This window comes from Gadus chalcogrammus, chromosome 3 (assembly GCF_026213295.1).
Source record: "Gadus chalcogrammus isolate NIFS_2021 chromosome 3, NIFS_Gcha_1.0, whole genome shotgun sequence".
In the NCBI taxonomy this organism is placed as follows: Eukaryota; Metazoa; Chordata; class Actinopteri; order Gadiformes; family Gadidae; genus Gadus; species Gadus chalcogrammus.
Window position 1 is genome coordinate 8578347 of NC_079414.1, and position 19279 is coordinate 8597625.

The following is a 19279-nucleotide window of genomic DNA, read 5'->3' on the forward strand; positions in this document are numbered from 1 at the left end:
CTGGCCCTAGAATGGCGCGGTAAAAGTGCTAAACCGCACGGAAACCATACGGAAACCGTACGGATTCCGTGCGGTTTGGCAGGAACAGCGCCACCTTCTGTTGTGTAGTGTGAATCACAGGACATTTGTTTGTCACGTGACTTTTGGCACTCATTTTCCGCCTTGCTGATCCACGCGCAAATGCCTTCAGATCCACCCGCAACTTTCAGAGTTCCGTACTTTTAGAATTGTTTTGTGTACTTGAAAGATTTTAGTTTGTTCTTGAAAGATTTTAATTTGTACTTGGAGGATATTTTTTTGTAATTGAAGAAATATGTTTCTTTGTAGGCTATATGTAAAACATAATGTAGGCCTATTTGTTTCTGAAGCAGAATGCATTAGTTTGTGAATGATGTTTTGTATTTGCAAACCACACTGAGCGTGTGTGTGAATCGTTATGAGTGGGTAAAACACGTTTTGTGTTTGTGTGAATCGTTGTGCGTGAGTAAAACACGTTTTGCGTGTGTGTGGGGTTTAGGCATGATTCTAACTCCATATTCGATGACTGCTAGTGAACTCTCTCTTACCACCGCAACCAAGATTTATTTGAGATTAATTAAAAGTTTGAGAGTTGATGTTAGAACTGCAGAGGAAATGAGATCTACATGTTGAAAAATATGTTGAGAGATAGAATATTTGATAAAAAAACAAGTCAAAATATATGATTTAGCAAAAAAAAATTGTAATTTGGTTCCTAGGAATACATAATGTAGAATGAATATGTAACTGGAATACGAGACTGAATTCACAGCAATTAACTTGATTACACGGTGATTGCAGTCAGGAACGAAGGAACATACAATGTTGGTGACAATGCTATACGAACGAGGGTTAAACGACGAATGTGTGTGTGCGAATCATATATTTTGACTTGTTTTTTTATCAAATATTCTATCTCTCAACACTAAACTGCTGTGTTGAGAGATAGAATAACAGGGGCGTGCCAGTCCGACACGCCACCATTCCGACAGTCTACTAATCAGTCTAGCCAACTTCAGGTCAACATCAAATGTGCTCAAATGTGTTCAACCAAAAAGTAGCCATGACTTCTCAAAAGTCCCACTTTCAGAATTTGAGTTTCAGAACAGTAGTTGATGAATTAGCTCAGTATTATTTAGTTGTAATTTATTAGATTAATTCCAAATTTTGGTTGTGATAATGTCTGAAATAACCCATTCGATCAATGGATTGACTGCATTTTAAAAGTGTGTTACGAGTGGTGGGGCGTGCACTTCTTTAAACTGCACTGGGAATGCCCCTTATCTCAGCGTTCTCTGATCCATGAATTTTGGGAGAGACTGGAACAGGGCCTTGGTCTTTGACCAAAGATACAGCGAATTAGGGTCGGCCAGTAGTCTATCCCCAATGACGAATGTCGGCGTAGGACACTAAAGCGCATGAAACTAAGAAATAATCACATTTATTAATTAAAGTACAACAATAGTAATGACAATTATATTAATGACCTCATGTCGGAATGGTGGGACGTTTGGAAAACAATGGAAGTACCGCCACTCCGACAATTAGACGTCAATGTCGGAATGGAAGTAATGCTATGCCCAGAATGGGCATAGCATTATGACCTACATTATGACAGCCTTTAAGTCACTCATTTAAACTCTGCCTAATAAAGATATGACTATACAAGATGTTTTATAGTACTCATAGAAAATATTACATATGCATGTCCAGAAAAACCTATTTGAGCTTTCAAAATATTTGACAGAAAAACAGCCATCATTGGATCAAATCAATCTTTAATGCATCCCGTCCATCAATCATAAAAATCTAATTTAAAAGCTAGTTAAAAAAAACAAGCATTGAGTTTAGTGAATTGAAGAGATAACACTGAATGATTTCTCTGCCTGTTCCTCAAATTCGAGAACTTGATAAGCAGAATATAACCACGAGGTGTTGTAGTATACATTGTTTCATAGGACTATTACAAGAATAAGCTGACTATAAAATCCCCCAACTGTCTTCATTACTCAGATCGCGTCAGACAATAGTCACTAATAATATTTTGTGTCGCTATGTTTTACAATCAGTTAAGGTCTAAATTTGGTACACACATGACTCCTCTCAAAGTCAATGCAATTCTTCAACATGAATGGTCTGTTCTTCCTCAATGCTTTGTAGCCAAACTTCTTACTTTTCAGAGGAATTCATAACAATAGATCTTCCTAGTTCAGGCCCTGAACACCAGCTTAAATCAGAGGCACAATGGAAGTCTCCTATACTATATTCAAGTTGAAACTTGCAAATGCACAGCAGGAAAGTAAATAAGACCAAAGTCTATAGGCTTGATCTTTTTTATTTGAACAGATGTTGAGGAGACACTGCAACTGGCAAAATGCAGGTAAAATATTAACTATTTGTTTCCTTTCACAGCCACTTATTAAAATCAATTTCGGTTGTTTTCACATTATATGCATTATGAAAAGCATTATGTATGAACTGAGAGTAAATAAAGGCGTTGTATCTATTTACTAAAAGGCATTTATTCTGAACCTGCCTTCCATTCATCTGCAAGGTTTTTCCTTGAAATACAGCCTACTGCAGTATTTCAACCAGCCACAGGGCGGTGCTGTTGGGAAGCGGTTCAGTTTCTGAAACGCTGTCAGTGTCACACCTGTGACACCAATCCAGTCCTGAGATGGCGGTGTGATTCTATAAACCCACAGAATTCAGGCTGACAAGACCAACGCGCAGCTCTGTAGCGGTCACCGCGTTGTTCTACTACTTGCGTTTCCCTTTCCTCTGTTTAATGGTGAAGAGGTTCTCATCGGTGGGGTACATGTCTGCGCCGCCGCCTTTAGACGACCTCTTCTTCTTCCAGGCGGCCCTCTTCCCCTTCCCCTTCTCCTTCGCCGCCCCCCCGCCACCGTAGGGCTGCTCCGGGGTGTAGGACTGGCGCTTGAAGGGTGACGTGCGCGGCTCCGCCGAACCCCCCCAGTTCAGCCTGTTGGGGTTCTTCTTGTTCCTGTTCCTGCTCTTCTTCGGCGCCCTCTCTTCCCCGCCCCGGGGGAAGCACTCCTCCTCGTTCAACGTGGAGGCCGCAGCCTTGTTGGCGGGGATGCCCCGCTTGGGCTTCCACTGTTTGTCGGCAGCGCTGACTGGCGTCGGCTTCAGCTTGGTGGACATCTGGGTCTTGAAGATGACGGCCGGCCGGCGGGGCGTGGTCTGGACCGGGCCGGCCTCGCCGAAGCGGGTGTGGGTGGGGGCGGAGCTGGAGCCGGGCTTTGGGACCCTGGTGGAGGAGGGGTAGCTGTTGGCGTTCTCCTGCTGCTTGTGGTGGTGGTGGTTCTTCTTGTAGTCGTGGTTGTAGGCGGTCCTCTGCCTCTTCTTCGGGGGTCCTGGGGTGGCGGGTTGGTTAGAAGTGGGGCCAAGCAGGCCGGCCTCCTCGAGTTCTGGAGGGCGAAAAGGAAATAAAGTCACCACGTTATTCAGTCACATTCTAAAACTACTGGGGTCTGGGGGCTGTGTTAGAGGAGAAGGGAGAGACAGAGCTTACCTTTGGCCATCCTCTTCATCCTGTGCTCCCTCTTGTGGAAGTCGGCGGGAGTGTCATAGTGGTTGATGAAGGGCGTGCTGGGGTAGGTCCCATTATACATCCGACGCTGTGTACATGCCTGAGACACACACAACACACAGAAACCTATTACTGATCTTTCAAAACGGGCAATATCCATCTTTAGATTATATATTTGATCCATTTTTTGCTTTGGAGAAAATGTTGAAAGCGAGAGCAGGGTAAAGAGAGAGAGGGAGGGCAGAGAGGAGGGGAGGCTGCGGTTCAGACTGAGGCAGCACTCACGTGGCCAAAGTGCCCGCTTCTGGCGCAGTTGTAGCAGTAGGCGGGCATCCTGCCTTGGTCCTTTTTCCCAGAGGGCTGCGCGGGACCTTTCTTCGTCTGTAGTGAGTAGGGGAGAGAGACAGAGAGCAGGGGAGTGAGACGGAGAGGGCAATCATAAAAAATTTAAGCCTATCAGAACGACGCCACACTGCCTTTCAGAAAAACCCTTAAGCGTCAGCGTGTTTAAACGGCGAAATGTTATACCACCAGGTGTGAGTGTGATTAGCCGTTACAACCCGTTTTGTAAATTAGCCTCTTCTGACATCACAGGTGGGCGTGTCCACCTAGATGTGTGCTGGATAGATCCGTCTACCAGCCTTACCAGTGGACTGTAGCAAACGTTGCTCATCTATCCGTCACACATCTAGGTGGACACGCCCACTTGTGATGTCAGAAGAGGCCGATTTTCACAACGGCTTGTAAGAGCTAATCCCACTCACACCTGGTGGTATAACATGTCACCTTTAGGAGCAGGATGCTGTGAGTCCCACAGCAGGTTAGCCCTCTGCAGCTGTCACCCGATAGCCTCCATTACGGCCACGCCGTTCCTTAACATGGGGGGGGGGGGGAAGTGTATAATATGAGAAGAGCAGTGAGAGGACTGGCTATAGTGGTAGGGGCCTGTAATGACCCAGTGCGATAAGTAAATCTATGCGCATGTGTGTGTTGGGGGGGGGGGGGGGGGGGGGGGGGGGGGGGTGGTGGTTCGGAGTCCTGTCCCCAACGGGGTAGTGTTCTGAAAGCCTTCCATGCTCCAGTGCCCAGAAGGAGCAAAAGAGAGAGAGAGAGAGAGAGAGAGAGAGAGAGAGAGAGAGAGAGAGAGAGAGAGAGAGAGAGAGAGAGAGAGAGAGAGAGAGAGAGAGAGAGAGAGAGAGAGAGAGAGAGAGAGAGAGAGAGAGAGAGAGAGAGAGAGAGAGAGAGAGAGAGAGAGAAAGAGATTTACTGCTAATGCTAGATGGCGTCTGACACACACACACACCTTCCTATCTAATGGCATTCTCTTTCACATACACACCCAATGGCATTCTATCAAGTCTGGCCTGCATGCACACAAATAAACACGCATTAATCCCTGTTTCCTTACAAACACACACACACACACACACAACTAATATCTCATCTAAGGACCCCCCCCCCCCCCCCTCCTATCGCTCTCATTACCCCACCCGCTCAGCCCTGATTCCATGATTACAAATCATTTCCTCCCGTCGTCATTTTTTTAACATAGCTTAGCTACCACCCCCCCCCCACCTCTCTTTCTCCTCCATCCGTGTATCCCCACATCAACCCCATCACACTTTCCCTCTCTCGCTCTCTCTGTGTTTGTGTCTCTCTCTCTGTTCCGCTCGAGTAGTTCTGCAGCAGAAAGGATGAATGCTATTAGAGCGTCGCGTCATTATCAGGTCAGGCCGGCCGGGCCCATCTCCATCACAAAGGCCAGGAGATCACAGGCCTGCCTCTCCCCCCCACACACACACACACATCAGGGGGCACGCACACACACACACACACACACACACACACACACACACACACGCACACACACACACACACACCCTAAGGAGATCACATCCCCGTCTGAATCCCTTCTTAAGCCCCGCCCACCCCGCGTCTCTTCCCATTCATGTCTCATGTAAATTGGCTGTAGGCCTCTCTCTCCCTCTCTCTATCTGACCTTGGGCGCCCCTTATCTCTGCGTTCTCTGATCCAGCACACGGAGAGAATAAGCGAAAGCAAGGAAGGAAAAAGAAAGAAATGAAATCCCCTCCTTTTCTTTAATCAACCTATGATAGTGGTCTGCACAGCCTTGTGTGTGTCCGCCTCTGTGTGTGTCTCTGAGAGAGGGCGTGTCTGACTCTGGCAAAATTAATTAACTGGATCTCTCTCACTCTGTGTCTCTCTCTCTCTCCCTCTCTCTCTCTCTGTCTCTCTAATGGGTAAGGGATGATATCCAGCTTGTCATCTTGCTCCCTCCCTTCTCTCTATCCACCTATATGTTTTTTATTGATATAGAGGGTGCCCTGGAGAGAAACAGTGGAAAGAAGTTGACATACCTGCGATTGAATAAAGAGCCGACAAATAAAGACCAATCAACACTGCACTTTATAATAGCTAACAAGGGTTGCCAGGTTGTAGATACCGAACAAACAAAAGACGAGCAGATGGTAACATTGTGTTGTGAGATGAGTGCAATTCTTTCGGTTGATCAGCTAGGGTTCAAGTTTGCAATTCATTTATGATTTCAATTATGGATTTATAAACCAGCTCATGTGGCATCCGTCATGAAATCCTCCTGGGCTCTAAAGCCTTCCCCATCTTTCTTTTATCTAATGCAGTTCCAAGATGTCCCCGTGTTTTAGGCCGGCTCTGGTCAAGGTGCTTTTTAGGTCGGGTAGAATCTGGTTCAATCTCAGCTGACCCCGATGGTTTGCTTGCTTCCATGGCTACACCCTTTTCACAAATGCATGTGCAATTTTTTGCTGTGTTTGATCACAGTTACCGGCCAGCCAGCTTTTTCTCTTGGGGCGACATTTATCAAAGGAACATTAAACTGAAAATATTCTGCTCCGGATGGTATTTCAATAAAAAAAAACGCCTAATAACTAATTACCATTACACAACTAGGCGTGTAGTAGAGTAAACCACAATCCTTGACTAAAAGTGAGCCCGTCTCTTCGAATGGACACACAAAGAGTTGTCCAAAGAAACAACACTTTTACCTGCAAGCAGCTGAGATACACACAGCCAGTTAGACAACAAGATAGGGGTTTTGTGTGTGTGTGTGTGTGTGTGTGTGTGTGTGTGTGTGTGTGTGTGTGTGTGTGTGTGTGTGTGTGTGTGTGTGTGTGTGTGTGTGTGTGTGTGTGTGTGTGTGTGTGTGTGTGTGTGTGTGTGTGTGAGAGAGATCGGAAAGGGTCCTAAGGGCTTGTGTGGACACAGACATGCAGCCATCCGTGGCCTCTCATGCATACACTCACACACCCACATACACAAATACACGCACACTCTCTCTCTCTCTCTCTCTCTTTCTCTCTCCTCCTTACTTCGGCTGCTGGTGGCAAAGCCGTGTTAATCCTTAGGCCAACACAAAGCTCAGTCTGTTACAGACTACAATCTGAAGGAACACGCACACACGCGCACATACACACAAACGTACGCGCACACACATACACAGCATGTTTGCTTCCTGGATTGTGTTAGTGTTAGATAACTGGGCTTGTGTCTGTGGGGTGCAGGTTTGTGGTTTGCATACCTTATTGCAGTGGGGGGGGGACATTTAAATATGGAACATCAGATTGAGGGTTGGGAGGGGGGAAGGCGCAGTGCACATTTATCACAACACAACCGGCCAATGCAAGACTTTTGTCAAAAAAAAAAAAAGACCAACACGTACGCCCAGCACATGCAAGGGTGTGTGCTCTGGTGGGTGCGTGCAAGTGAATGTTGGGTTCACACGGAGGGGGTGTGAGGATGAGACAGCTGTGGATTTGCTAGAGAGTCATCCCTGTGTGGTGAAGACCCACGAGGTGGACCTGCTCAACCTCCGACATCACTGCAAGCGTCACTGCAACTGGGCAACATGCAGTGGTTGCTAATGCATTTACACACATGTCTGCATGTGGGTAAGTTAAAGGGGAAGGTTTTGTATGTGGGTTTATATATCTATATATATATCTATACACATATATATACACACACATAACCAGATGTGATTTCTGCTTCCTTTGTGTCGGCCAGTTAACAAAGCAGTAGACCTATGACCAAAGCCCTTAACCTCATGGAAATGTCTCTCACACACACACACATATTCCCCAAGGCTGTTGCTATCTGCTACGGTCAGTCAGTCAATCAGTCTGAAAACAATCAGAGAGAGAGAGAGAGATGGGATGAGGATGTGATTCATGGGAGAGTAGGTGGGTTGCCACTCCTGGTGAGAATCCCCCTTAAGGTAATCAGTTGGAACAGTGGAGGGCGGAAGAGGCTAATCTATCTGAACCTGGGTCCTGGTTCTCCTATGCATTCCCCTCATGGAGGCGCCCAGAGGCTTGGTTCCAATGCAGTTCACTCCATTGCAAATGGCTTACGAGCCGCAACGTTTGTGGCCAAAAGTTAATGCCAGGAGGCCAGGAAACCATATATATATCAGTTTCAAAGCCACAGACCTGCCTGTCTACCCAAGTTCATTCTTGAAAGTAGACCTCAGTATGATCTCAGTGAGTTCATAGCCAAGCTGAATCATCAGGTCTGCTGACGAGACACAACACCGAGAATGGCATCTTCACCAAGAGCTAACCGGGACATGAAGCCTTTCAGCCTTTCAATCCCCATAACATCAATTCCTTTACTACGCCTGCATTGCATTTTCTTCAGTACCGCTTCAGATACAAGTGCATTGCAAGTCAATAATTTGTTACAATTTATAATTAAATGTCAGTTTGTCCATTTCTGAAAATGAATTGGGAATATACAAGTCTGATATACTCTCTCAAATGGTACCTTTCTGTCCTAGGCCCCTCGAGAATCTATTGACTGACCACACACACACACACACACACACACACACACACACACACACACACACACACACACACACACACACACACACACACACACACACACACACACACACACACACACACACACACACACACACAGTGAGTTAACTGGAACAACTTTGCTGTACAATGATGAGACAGCAGAAAAAAGACCCTCAATGAATAACGTGGATTTAAAGGATTTCTTTTTCCCGAGACCAGAGCTTGAATTAAACCCATTTCCACAAATACAGGCAGAGAATGAGGGCAGCAGACAAAAAAACAGGAGAGCGGGAGAAGGAGACGGAGAAAGACAGAGACAGAGAGAGGGCCGAAGATAAATGAAGGTCAAGTTCAAGCTCGTCCTACACTTTAATCCTCAGCCCAGAGAACAAGACTGAAAGACAATAAAGATAATAAAAAAAAATACACACATTAATTCAACAAAAGAGCGTGTGAGACTGCATTCATTTGCACTGAATGCACGGCTATACACATTATGTCTCTTCACAAACAAAGCTTACACAAAAGATTGGGGAAATTCAACAAATCTTTTATCCTATTGCTTGAGGACAAAGTGCAGCTCCGTTGGTGACCACAGAAAGGCGCTCAAGCTTCACACAGTGGCCTGTGGAGGCCTGAAGGCTGCGCAGTCACAACCAAGTTATTCAGAACGGGTGAGCAGAATAGGTCAAAATGATAGAAGACCTGTTTTCTTACAAATATCCAGCTAAATAATAGAATGTAGCCACTATAAAAAAAAAAAAGGCTTGGTCTAATTGAAATGGATTTGTCTAAAAGGGCCTTTTAATCTAAACAATGAATTCAATGTTTTTTGTTAAATATATAAAGCAATTGTCCAGTAATTTATCACATGGCTTCAAAAAGTGGCTTCAAAAATGTGTGCACTTTGTTGTTTTGGAAATTACACAATTTTGGACATTTCAAGACAAAAGGTGTGTTTCTGTCCCAGAGAACAGCTGACTCAAAATGCGGCTGTCGTAACCAGGATTGTTACGATTACAGTCATGCTTTGCAGTGCTAGCATCAGTACGGTTTTCATTTACAACACAATAAGGGTTTTGCGACTAATTGAAATATTATTATCTAATAATTTTTCGTCAAATATAATAATATAATAAGTGCATCAAGCCTTCAAAGAAAAATACAAAGATGGGACTGTTTTCCTAACCAACGAAAATCACAAGAAAAGGATCAGGATGGTAAATCAAGCATTACAATTTGAATTGGAAACCAAATACATGTACCATGATTCCAATGTAACATGATCCAAAAAACAGGATTTGCCGTTAGTAATGCAATGGTATGACTAAACATCAACCAGGATAGTATACTTGATATTCTCTATTGACTTCACTAACTATAAATGTGATTATAAAGACAAATTGAAAAATGAAAAGATAATTTACTCTAAAGAAAGCACACCATTAAAAAAATAAACAAGCAACCATTAAACTTCATATTTCAGTTTTTGTACAAAGAATTGGCTGAAAACTTCAGCGATGGCAGTAAACAGTACATCTCTCCCACGCGCACGCGCACACACACACACACACACACACACACACACACACACACACACACACACACACACACACACACACACACACACACACACACACACCCCTGCCCCGAGGGAGGCGATCGATACACACATACTGATATCACCATGAGGACAGGATCCGCTCGATACACACACACGTATCTCGTTGGCAGAGGGGGCGATCAATGAACACACACATACAGGTGTCACCACCACTATCTAAAGAGAAGCCAATCAATGCCCACGAGGCGCTATACCTGCACCAATCAGAGGCTCAACGCTCAGATTCACTCTCTCCGCATGCCAGCTCACTTCTCGCTCACACACACAGCGTTTGGCACCCGCGCACACATTTCTCATCTACTCCCTCCATTCAGTGTGTGTAAGAGATTCCGAGGGAGGGAGGAAGGGGAAGAGAGAGTATGAGAGACAGAGACGGAGAGAAAGAGAGACAGACAGGGAGAAAGAAAGAAAGAGTGAAGAGATGTAGAGAGAAACTCTCTCTCTTCCTCTGCATCTCTTCACTCATTCTCAATGTCTCTCCCATTACCTTGTCATTCTGGTGCTCCTCAAATCTACCCTCGCCTGCGCTCAGTCTCAGTCTCTCTCTCTCTCCCTCTCAGTCTCTCTCTCCCCCTCAGTCTCTCACTCCCTCTCCGTTATATACATACATAACAGAGGTGGTTCTGATATGTAGGTGAATCATGTCGGATCCACCATCACTCAGAGGCCCCTCTCTCTCCCTCTCTCGCTCGGGTGCACCACAGCACTGATAGGGCAGTGACACACCTTTGCGGTTCTGATTTCACCGGTTCTGTTACCAGCTGCCAGATTAAGAGTGTTCTCTAGGCTCGGAGAGAGTTGAGTACATTAAAACACGGCCGTCTTTTTCTTCACTAAAAAAATGTACTTGCTACGGGTGGCTGCGTGGTGTGGGGGGTGGGGGGAGGGTCGAGAGGGCTGCCACACTTCACCAGACCTCCAGAGGGGGGTGCTGCAGTCTAGTACGCAGCTTAGGGAGCTTCCCCGACGACACATTCACTCACACACAGTATGGGCATTATTGTGTGTATGGATGAGGGGGAGACTTCAGTGTGCGACACTTGCATGCCTGTGCATGTATGTGGTTGGGTGTGCTCAACACACACTTTCACACACCTTTTTTTTCCGCACAAATGCATGTATCTGCATTTAATAGTTTAGTGGTTGGCAAACTCCCATCGAGTTTTGGTTGCATGCTCTTCTTAGTTTCTTCACCCTCCATCCTTTTTTTGTCTCCCACGTTTCAAAGCTATTAATCCATCGATAACCTCGTGCAATTAAAAGCAGGCAATGTTGCCGAGGCCAAAAAAACTGAATCGTAGAACCTTGTTTCACTTTCAAGCGGTCATTTGTTTCTCCAAATATTAATCATCATTGAAACTGGCGATGGCTGTGTGTGCGTAGCCACAGTTTATGGGAAATGAAAGGCTGTTTAGTGTGTGGTCGTTTCAAATGAGCTGGAGGATTGCAGAAGGGCCGGTGTGCATGTCGGTATCTTACTCTCCGCTGTAAATACCACAGGGCTTTGTGGTCTTCACTGAGCGCCTTAGAAGAGTTTGTTAGTTGAGGACCAGGTGCAGGTAAACCCCCCAGCCTCCCCCCCCCCCTCCCCCACACACACACACACACACACACAAATGGACCCAGTAGTGGGGAGGTCTGACAGAATGCCTTTTCACACCTGGCTGAGCCCAGCGGAAGGTGACAGAGTCACATCTCCCAAAGCGAGGGAAAACACGTGCGCACGCGCGCGCGCACACACACACACACACACGCCCCCCCACCCACATACACTCTCACATTGGGGAGTTCAGGGTCATAAGCAGCATCATGAATAAAATGAGGCTGTCTTATACAGAACGAGCAGTGTGTGTGTGTGTGTGTGTGTGTGTGTGTGTGTGTGTGTGTGTGTGTGTGTGTGTGTGTGTAACCCCCATGCCATTTTGGATCTGTAACGACCTTCTGTTCCCTGTGCTAAAATGGCTTAAATACTTCAATTAGACCTGGGTCACAATCCACCACCCGTTAAAGTACTCTTTCACTCCCTTTCATACACACAATCTTGCACAGCATGCCGGTTAAGAGACACACACACGCACACACATACATAAGCACACACAGAGAAAATGCAAAAAAAACAAAGAATTGTTTCCAAACACAATACCTACGAAGGCTGTTCACATTCTAGCATTCGCCGTAAACCGTCGTAAGCCATCAACGACTAACCGATGACTACCGGGGCTACTAACCCGTTTGAACCTCTCAGATGAAGGGGCACAGACAAAGCCCTGCTCAGCGTGGGGGAGCAGGAGCCACCTCATCTCCCTGCGAGCGCAACTTGATAAGAGTAAACTTTAATTCAGGTTGCTGGCCTCCCCCTCTGGAACAGCTCTCTGTCCCTTGTCTGAGCTCCCTCTCTCTCCCCCCTCTATCTCGCTCCCTGTCTTCCTACCTCTCTCATCCCGCTGCGCTAGCGCTAACGATGCTGCCTTTTCATTAGACAGCCCCGGCTAATTAATCTCCATAGAGGAGAGTGACAGACAGACAGACCTCCCCCGTCTACCTACACACACACACACACACACACACACACACACACACAAAGATATATGCAAACTCACACACACACTGTTCCTCTCCCCCTCTCCCACGTGGCGTTGGCAGCCCATTTCATGCTTTATCACGTCTTTTAATTGACAAACAAGCTGCTCTTTTCTCTTAGGCTGAGGTCTATATCAGCCCCTCACGCACACCCACACACACAACCCCACCCACACACACACACATCCACAAAGTCACACACACACACACACAAGAAAGAAACTTGGTTTCTTATATGGAGATATGGAATAAACACACAGTCACAATATGCGGGCTGCTGGATGTATCTTCTTATTGAAAAGGCAAAGAGGCACATTTAAATGAGGACTAAAAGACAGAGTATGAAAGAAGAGCAGAGACCTCTGGTTGAGCTCTACAGTGGAGGAAGTATATTCTTAGCCTGAACTAAAAACCTAATATTATGACTTAACTCAAATGTTTGTACATTTATATTCCATCACATCCATATTAAATTGAAGGTCAACTGAAGACGTTGGTTATTCATTAGCCGGTGCAGTCAGCATAGAAACGGACGAGAACCATGATACGAAGCGGGCTATAATGATTTAACGTCACTTCATTCATTTATTATGAGCGTGTTAACTGGATCGTGTGATGCAAGATAGACATTTTAGTGGCCAAATGGCCCCGCCTGCAGAATTTGGCAGATGTGTTGAAAGAACAATACATATTGGAGGATTTTGGAATAAAATACATAAACTGCGATGTTCACATGAATGGTTCAGAAAACAGAACAGTAGCTGTTCAATAGTCACTATATCTGATAATTGAGTATGATTTTTTATTTTTTTTTCTTAACATTCTTCTCTCAAAAGGTCTCATTTCATTATGTAAATTATGGATTCATACACGTAAAGAACAATAAGGGTCCTTTTTTTTAATTTGCTATATAATAATGCTCTTTTCCATACCATTGCATATATAAAAATAACTTTGGAAACTTTAGAAAGTTTTCAAAGTAAAATCCGCCAAATGCTGTAATGAAGCCCCTGTATGAACATGTCTGAATGCACTTAGCTGAACCCTGCTGTGCGGAAGCTGGCCAAGCACCACAGCAGTAATGAGCGTCAAAGGCTTCATTAACAGGGTGATTTACTCCTGCTCGTCGACCAACACAGGCACACGCAGAAACAACAGTTAAAATTTCTATTCCAGTATATTTATGCTAAAATGGCCCACTGAAAGTCCTAAGAATCCTTCTTAGCTGTATAGCTGTATAGATTTGTATCATCCTGTAGGAATGCATTTTGATTCTAAAGGGAGAGCAGAGTTGTAGATCTATAGAGCTGAGCCCACAGTCACTGTCCATGCAGAGGCATGCTGTGGGGAGGAGTGTAGGGGCAGAGCGGCCTTACCGTGAGGTGGTACTGTCTCCAGATCTCTGGGCACACCTGAGGGAGACACAAGAAGGACACAAACAGTCACTCATATGCATCACATGGAACCCCTGGGCCGCTCTGGAACAGCTACTGGGACCCGTTTGTGCTGGTTAACAACCAAGGGAATATATTGTCTTAACAAGGGACAGCGCAGGGAGCTATCTTGATCTCAAAGCTACCCTAAGCCTGTGTGTGTGCGTGTGCGCGTGTGTGTGTGTGTGTGTGTGTGTGTTTTAATTTCAGGTGTTGAATTGAAGTCTATCAGAGACACAATGCAGTAGAAACCATTAGGCACTGCTGAGGAAACTGATTCTTATCAGAGGGAGAAAGAGGGGGAGAGGGAGGGGGGTGAGACTAGGTAAGGGGGATACAGGCAAGATAACGGCGCAGAAATGGAAATTGAAATAAAATAAAGGACAGCGGTGTCATTTTGTGCAGCTGTTCGTATTCCCGAAGCAATCTCCCCCCCCTTCAGCCCCAGTATAGTAACGTACATACCGGCCAGCGCTCTACCACTACCGCCTTTCCGTGGCATCAACACTGAGGCAGGTAGAGAGGGGCCAGCCAGCCAGCCAGCCAGCCAGGCCGCCAGGCAGCCAGGCCACCAGGCAAGCATATTGTCCCCGTGTAGCTAAAGCATTATCTCCGGGGCTTTGCCACGCTGTTCCCTAAGCGGTCCGACATCCTTCCTCAACCGCAGCCACTTCCCACTGGGAAATTGAAAAATGCCGCCGTCGCCGCGGGCAACAACATCTATCTACTTACACACCTACTGGGAGAGGGCGAAGGAGGGAGAGCGCGTGCGGGGAGAGAGATTTAGGCGTGCTCTGTCGAGGGGTCCATGAGGACAGCCATTCTGCTGCGCGTCCAGAACTAATTCCCAGAGATATTTGCATGAGATGCGGCTTTGCGTGGCATTGAGTGAACTACATGCTGTGGGCCAGCGATTTAAAGTCATTGCCCTTTAAAAGCAGCCCGTGAAGGGAAGGGGAAACAATCTATTCTTTCCAGAGCCCAGCTGTACAAACCAGGAGGACTGCACAGGCTGATGTGTTCAACGTACTTCCTGCTCGCGCCCAACGCGGAACTGGGTCAGGCTAGTTTGGGCTCTTAGTATTTGTCAGAAATGTTAAGGTTTTAAGTGAACCCCATGCCAATGACTACAGAATCAAGGTGTCAGTCAGAGTTGGCATAGGACACTCTAACCGTTACAATACTGGTACGTTTTTTTTTTTTTCGTTTCTGTAATTACAAGAAAGATACACTGCCTTTCCTTGAAGCTGAAGTACACCAAATGTAAATACTTTATGTAAAAGTACACACATGAAGTCAGAACAGGACACACAATTCAGTTTATGACAGTTCAGTATTTAACTCTACAACTCTCTTGTTTTCTCACTTCCAATTCCCCCTCTTCGCTTTCTCCCCCCCACCTCTCTTCCACCCCCCTACCCCCCCCAATCTCTCCCACCAGACCGGTGGGGTAGTGGGTTGTTGTCGAGGGCGACAGGCGAGGCGAGCGACACACTCGCGCTCCGTCAACCGTCTGTCTTTAATGAGAGACACAGAAAGACCCAGGGGACAGAGACCTGACACACACACACACACACACACACACACACACACACACACACACACACACACACACACACACACACACACACACACACACACACACACACACACACACACACACACAATTAGTAAAGCTATGTGGAGAAACTGGGCTGCTCCAAGAGAAATGGGTAATTACCAAACAACTTTACCCCGTTGTTTAATACCGAAAACAATATGCAAAAGAGAGCACGAGAGAAAAACAAAGAGAGAGAGAGAGAGAGAGAGAGAGAGAGAGAGAGAGAGAGAGAGAGAGAGAGAGAAAGCGAGAGACCGAGAGGGAGAGCAATACAGTGTGTGTGTCCTGGTCTCCCCTCTCCCTCTGGTGTTCACCTGGTTACTCATCCATTACACAGAGTATAGTACATGACGGACTGAGAGAGAGAGGTAGAGCCAGAAAGAGAGACGGAGAGAGAGAACCGCGCGGATGGTTGGGGAAGACACACACACACACACACACACACACACACACACACACACACACACACACACACACACACACACACACACACACACACACACACACACACACACACACACACACACACACGGACACAGACATCCCCACACACACACACACCTCCCAATCTATGACATTAGTGTAAATGGGCAGGGTAATGAACGTGGCAGGAAGATAATTGTCATTGATGGTCATTAGATTCACCCTTCAGCGCTGACACACACACACAAACATGTATGAAGACACACACTCACCACACATGTGCATACACATTCACTCTGCTGGGATCTGCAACATGGCGGGGACATAACTAAGCTGTAATTGCTGAAGTGTATCAATTAATAGGAACAGCAGCGTTCACTGACCCCTGGTCACTCCGTAGTAGTGGAGCAGAACAGTAAAACATGGGCAGTCCGCACCATTCCTAGACTACTTTGAACTCATACTTGGCTGTCGGCCCTTGTAAGGTTGACCCATGAGGTCAGGGGCTATTTGGGCCTATTTGCTGTACTTCATTTTTGCCGTAAATGTACCGTCATATACCATTTTGACTAAATGTTAGCCATAACAAAGCCTGGAATCGTCCAACCATGTGACGCAAAACAAGGCAATCTATTTGCTCTCCTTGCCGGAAGTAGATCAGTTCTGAACTAGATCTGCACAGTTAACAAACTCTCCCCTGTCCATCTCTCACTAGGTCCCCACACTTCTCTTCTTCCAACTCCCGCAAGACTTTGCATTGAGTGAGACATGGTGCGACACAATGACAAACTGACAGTGATCAAGCAAAAGGTAAAGAAACCATTTTGGATTTCTCTGTAAAGATCCTTTGGATAATTTCCAAAATATTTTGCCGTCTTTGGCAAAAACAAGCAGTACATTGACGGGCTGTATTTTCCCCATAGGATTACATTGCAGGCGTTTTATCGGATTATGGCAGCAGCATTCTCGTCCAATACTGGACCAATTTCAAATATTGTTGTCTGCATAAGTCCCTTGGACACAAAATGATTGGAAAATAGTGTCCAGGTTGAAAAATCCTCAAGTTTCCCTTTAAAAAGGGTTTACCCAACAGCCGCAGTTTTATTTTCATTGGCATGCAAGAATGCATCCATGATTGTCTGTTTTGGAGTCTCCTGCGGAAAAGACTAGAATGTAGTTCCTCTAACGACCTTTAGATGATTCACAATAGAGACTAGCAGTTAGTTCCTCTAGTGTCTTTTAGATGGTTCACAGTAAAGACTAGCATGTAATTCCTCTAACAACATGCATGGTTCACAGTAGACCCTAGCATGTAGCATCAAACAACGCACTTTTAAATGGCTAAACAACCATATGTAATTCTAGTCCACTCGTGACCAGACATACTGTCTGCCCGTACGATTCTTTCTCGAAACCCGGTACCCCGGGCGCTGTGCGGATACCACCACAGACAGAGTGTCGAGTGCCAAGCCTGAGTGGTGGTAGCGGTGGTCTGAGGCCGAATAGGGTCCCCTAGTGGGCCAAAGTGGTGCGGTTGGGGGCCAACGGTCCCGCTCCTCTGGGCCGAGGCCAAAACGGGTCCCCTAGTCGGACTAAGTGGTGCAGTTGGTGGCCCCCGGTATGGAGGTCTTCCTGAGGCTCCAGACTAGCGGGACCACTTGGCGTCTGAGGCCGGCGCAGAAAGACATTTGATACTGGCTTGGGGTGCGGCCGAATGATGGTCGCCCCTCTCCGTGATCACACCACATGTTTATGAAGGACTGGGTGTTAAACCACTTGCATACGACCTGATTCCGGGGCGCATTTCGTGATTTTTCTTTCTTTCCTTTTTTTTTTACTACTAGTATAGAATATACTTGGCCACATAGTGAGTAGCATACGACATGTGCCTTTAGTTACGCATGAACCCAGTAGCTACACCAGCATAGGCATCCCTGAGACACAACGATACATATATTTATATATATATCAATAAATAAAAAAGGCAAAGAACCAGTTCTTACGTCAGTGAAGTGTCCGGTCATGCCACAGCGATGGCACTTCTTGTGCCAGTAGGCCATGTCGCTGCACGCCTTGTACATGTGGCCGGGCATGCCGCAGTTGTTGCAGTGTCTGTTGGGACAGCAGTGTATCAGGTGGCCCGGGGTTCCACACAGCGAGCAGCTCAGCACCTTCTGCACACACACACACACACACACACACACACACACACACACACACACACACACACACACACACACACACACACACACACACACACACACACACACACACACACACACACACACACACACACACACACACACACACACAAAAGAAGGTCAGTGGGGGGGATTTCATAGGTCATTGGCATGCTCCGTTACCCCCTTTTTACACCAAAAAACTGTGTCCAACCAGGGACATTGAACACGGCCCTCAACCATTCTGCCCTTCTTTCACCCCAGAGCCGGGACATAGCGCTGCATGGTCCGGGGTGGGGCCACCCTTCCTGTCCCAGGTCAGTATTCTAACCTGTAAGGGGTCAAGCACTGCCCACGGTCCACTTGTTGGTGGAGCAGCACCACCCCCACCCTCAGTTTAAAATGTAATGCACCAGTCTGCCAGTGCACACACTGAACGCTGTGTTTTCCAATCAAACGGCAGATGTCGTTGTCAACGAGGGGCCCATTTGCATGAAGTCAAACATACACCCAGCTCTTTTTTTAATCCCACCCCCCTTTCTACACGCTGCGAGACGGCACGTGCAAACACGTCCCATCATGCTTTGTGCCATCACGACCAATCCAAACTGAGCAGCGCACGTTGCCCTGGTAGTGGGGGGCTTACCGAGGGCGAGGGGCAGGTCATGGAGAGATGCCCGGTCTTGTTGCAGTTCCTACAGGTGACGCTTTTGTCACAATAGTATCGGTTCGAGTTCCGTCTGGCCAGGGGCCTGACAAACCTGCTCTTGTCCTGGTTATAGATCCGGGTCTGGAAGACAATGCACAGATGACATGAGTGGGTTCTCACCGTTATCCGGACCTACACGTTAAGCGTGGACTTGTCTGCTTTAAAGGCTGCGTTAGCATTCCGTCAATTACTGGCTATTCAAAGTAATTGAAAATATAATTATTCAAATACTATAATCACTTTTAAACAAATATTTGTATTCTTTTTGTGTAATATGCCTCATAAGTACTACTTCAG

General features: G+C 46.4%; 1 protein-coding gene across 2 annotated transcripts in view; it reads right to left on the minus strand.

Moving 5' to 3' along the window:
• Positions 1-1348: 1348 nt before the first annotated feature.
• The window catches only part of zcchc7 (zinc finger, CCHC domain containing 7), a 38866-nt gene continuing 20935 nt past the window's right edge, over positions 1349-19279 (minus strand). For both annotated transcript variants that reach the window (XM_056585987.1, XM_056585986.1), the window contains exons 5-10: positions 18920-19063; positions 18097-18267; positions 14014-14049; positions 3857-3952; positions 3554-3671; positions 1349-3449 (exon numbers count right to left, since the gene is read on the minus strand). In XM_056585987.1, coding sequence (XP_056441962.1) covers positions 2779-3449; positions 3554-3671; positions 3857-3952; positions 14014-14049; positions 18097-18267; positions 18920-19063 — 1236 coding nt within the window. In that variant the 3' untranslated portion in view covers positions 1349-2778. The remainder of the gene's footprint in view (positions 3450-3553; positions 3672-3856; positions 3953-14013; positions 14050-18096; positions 18268-18919; positions 19064-19279) is intronic.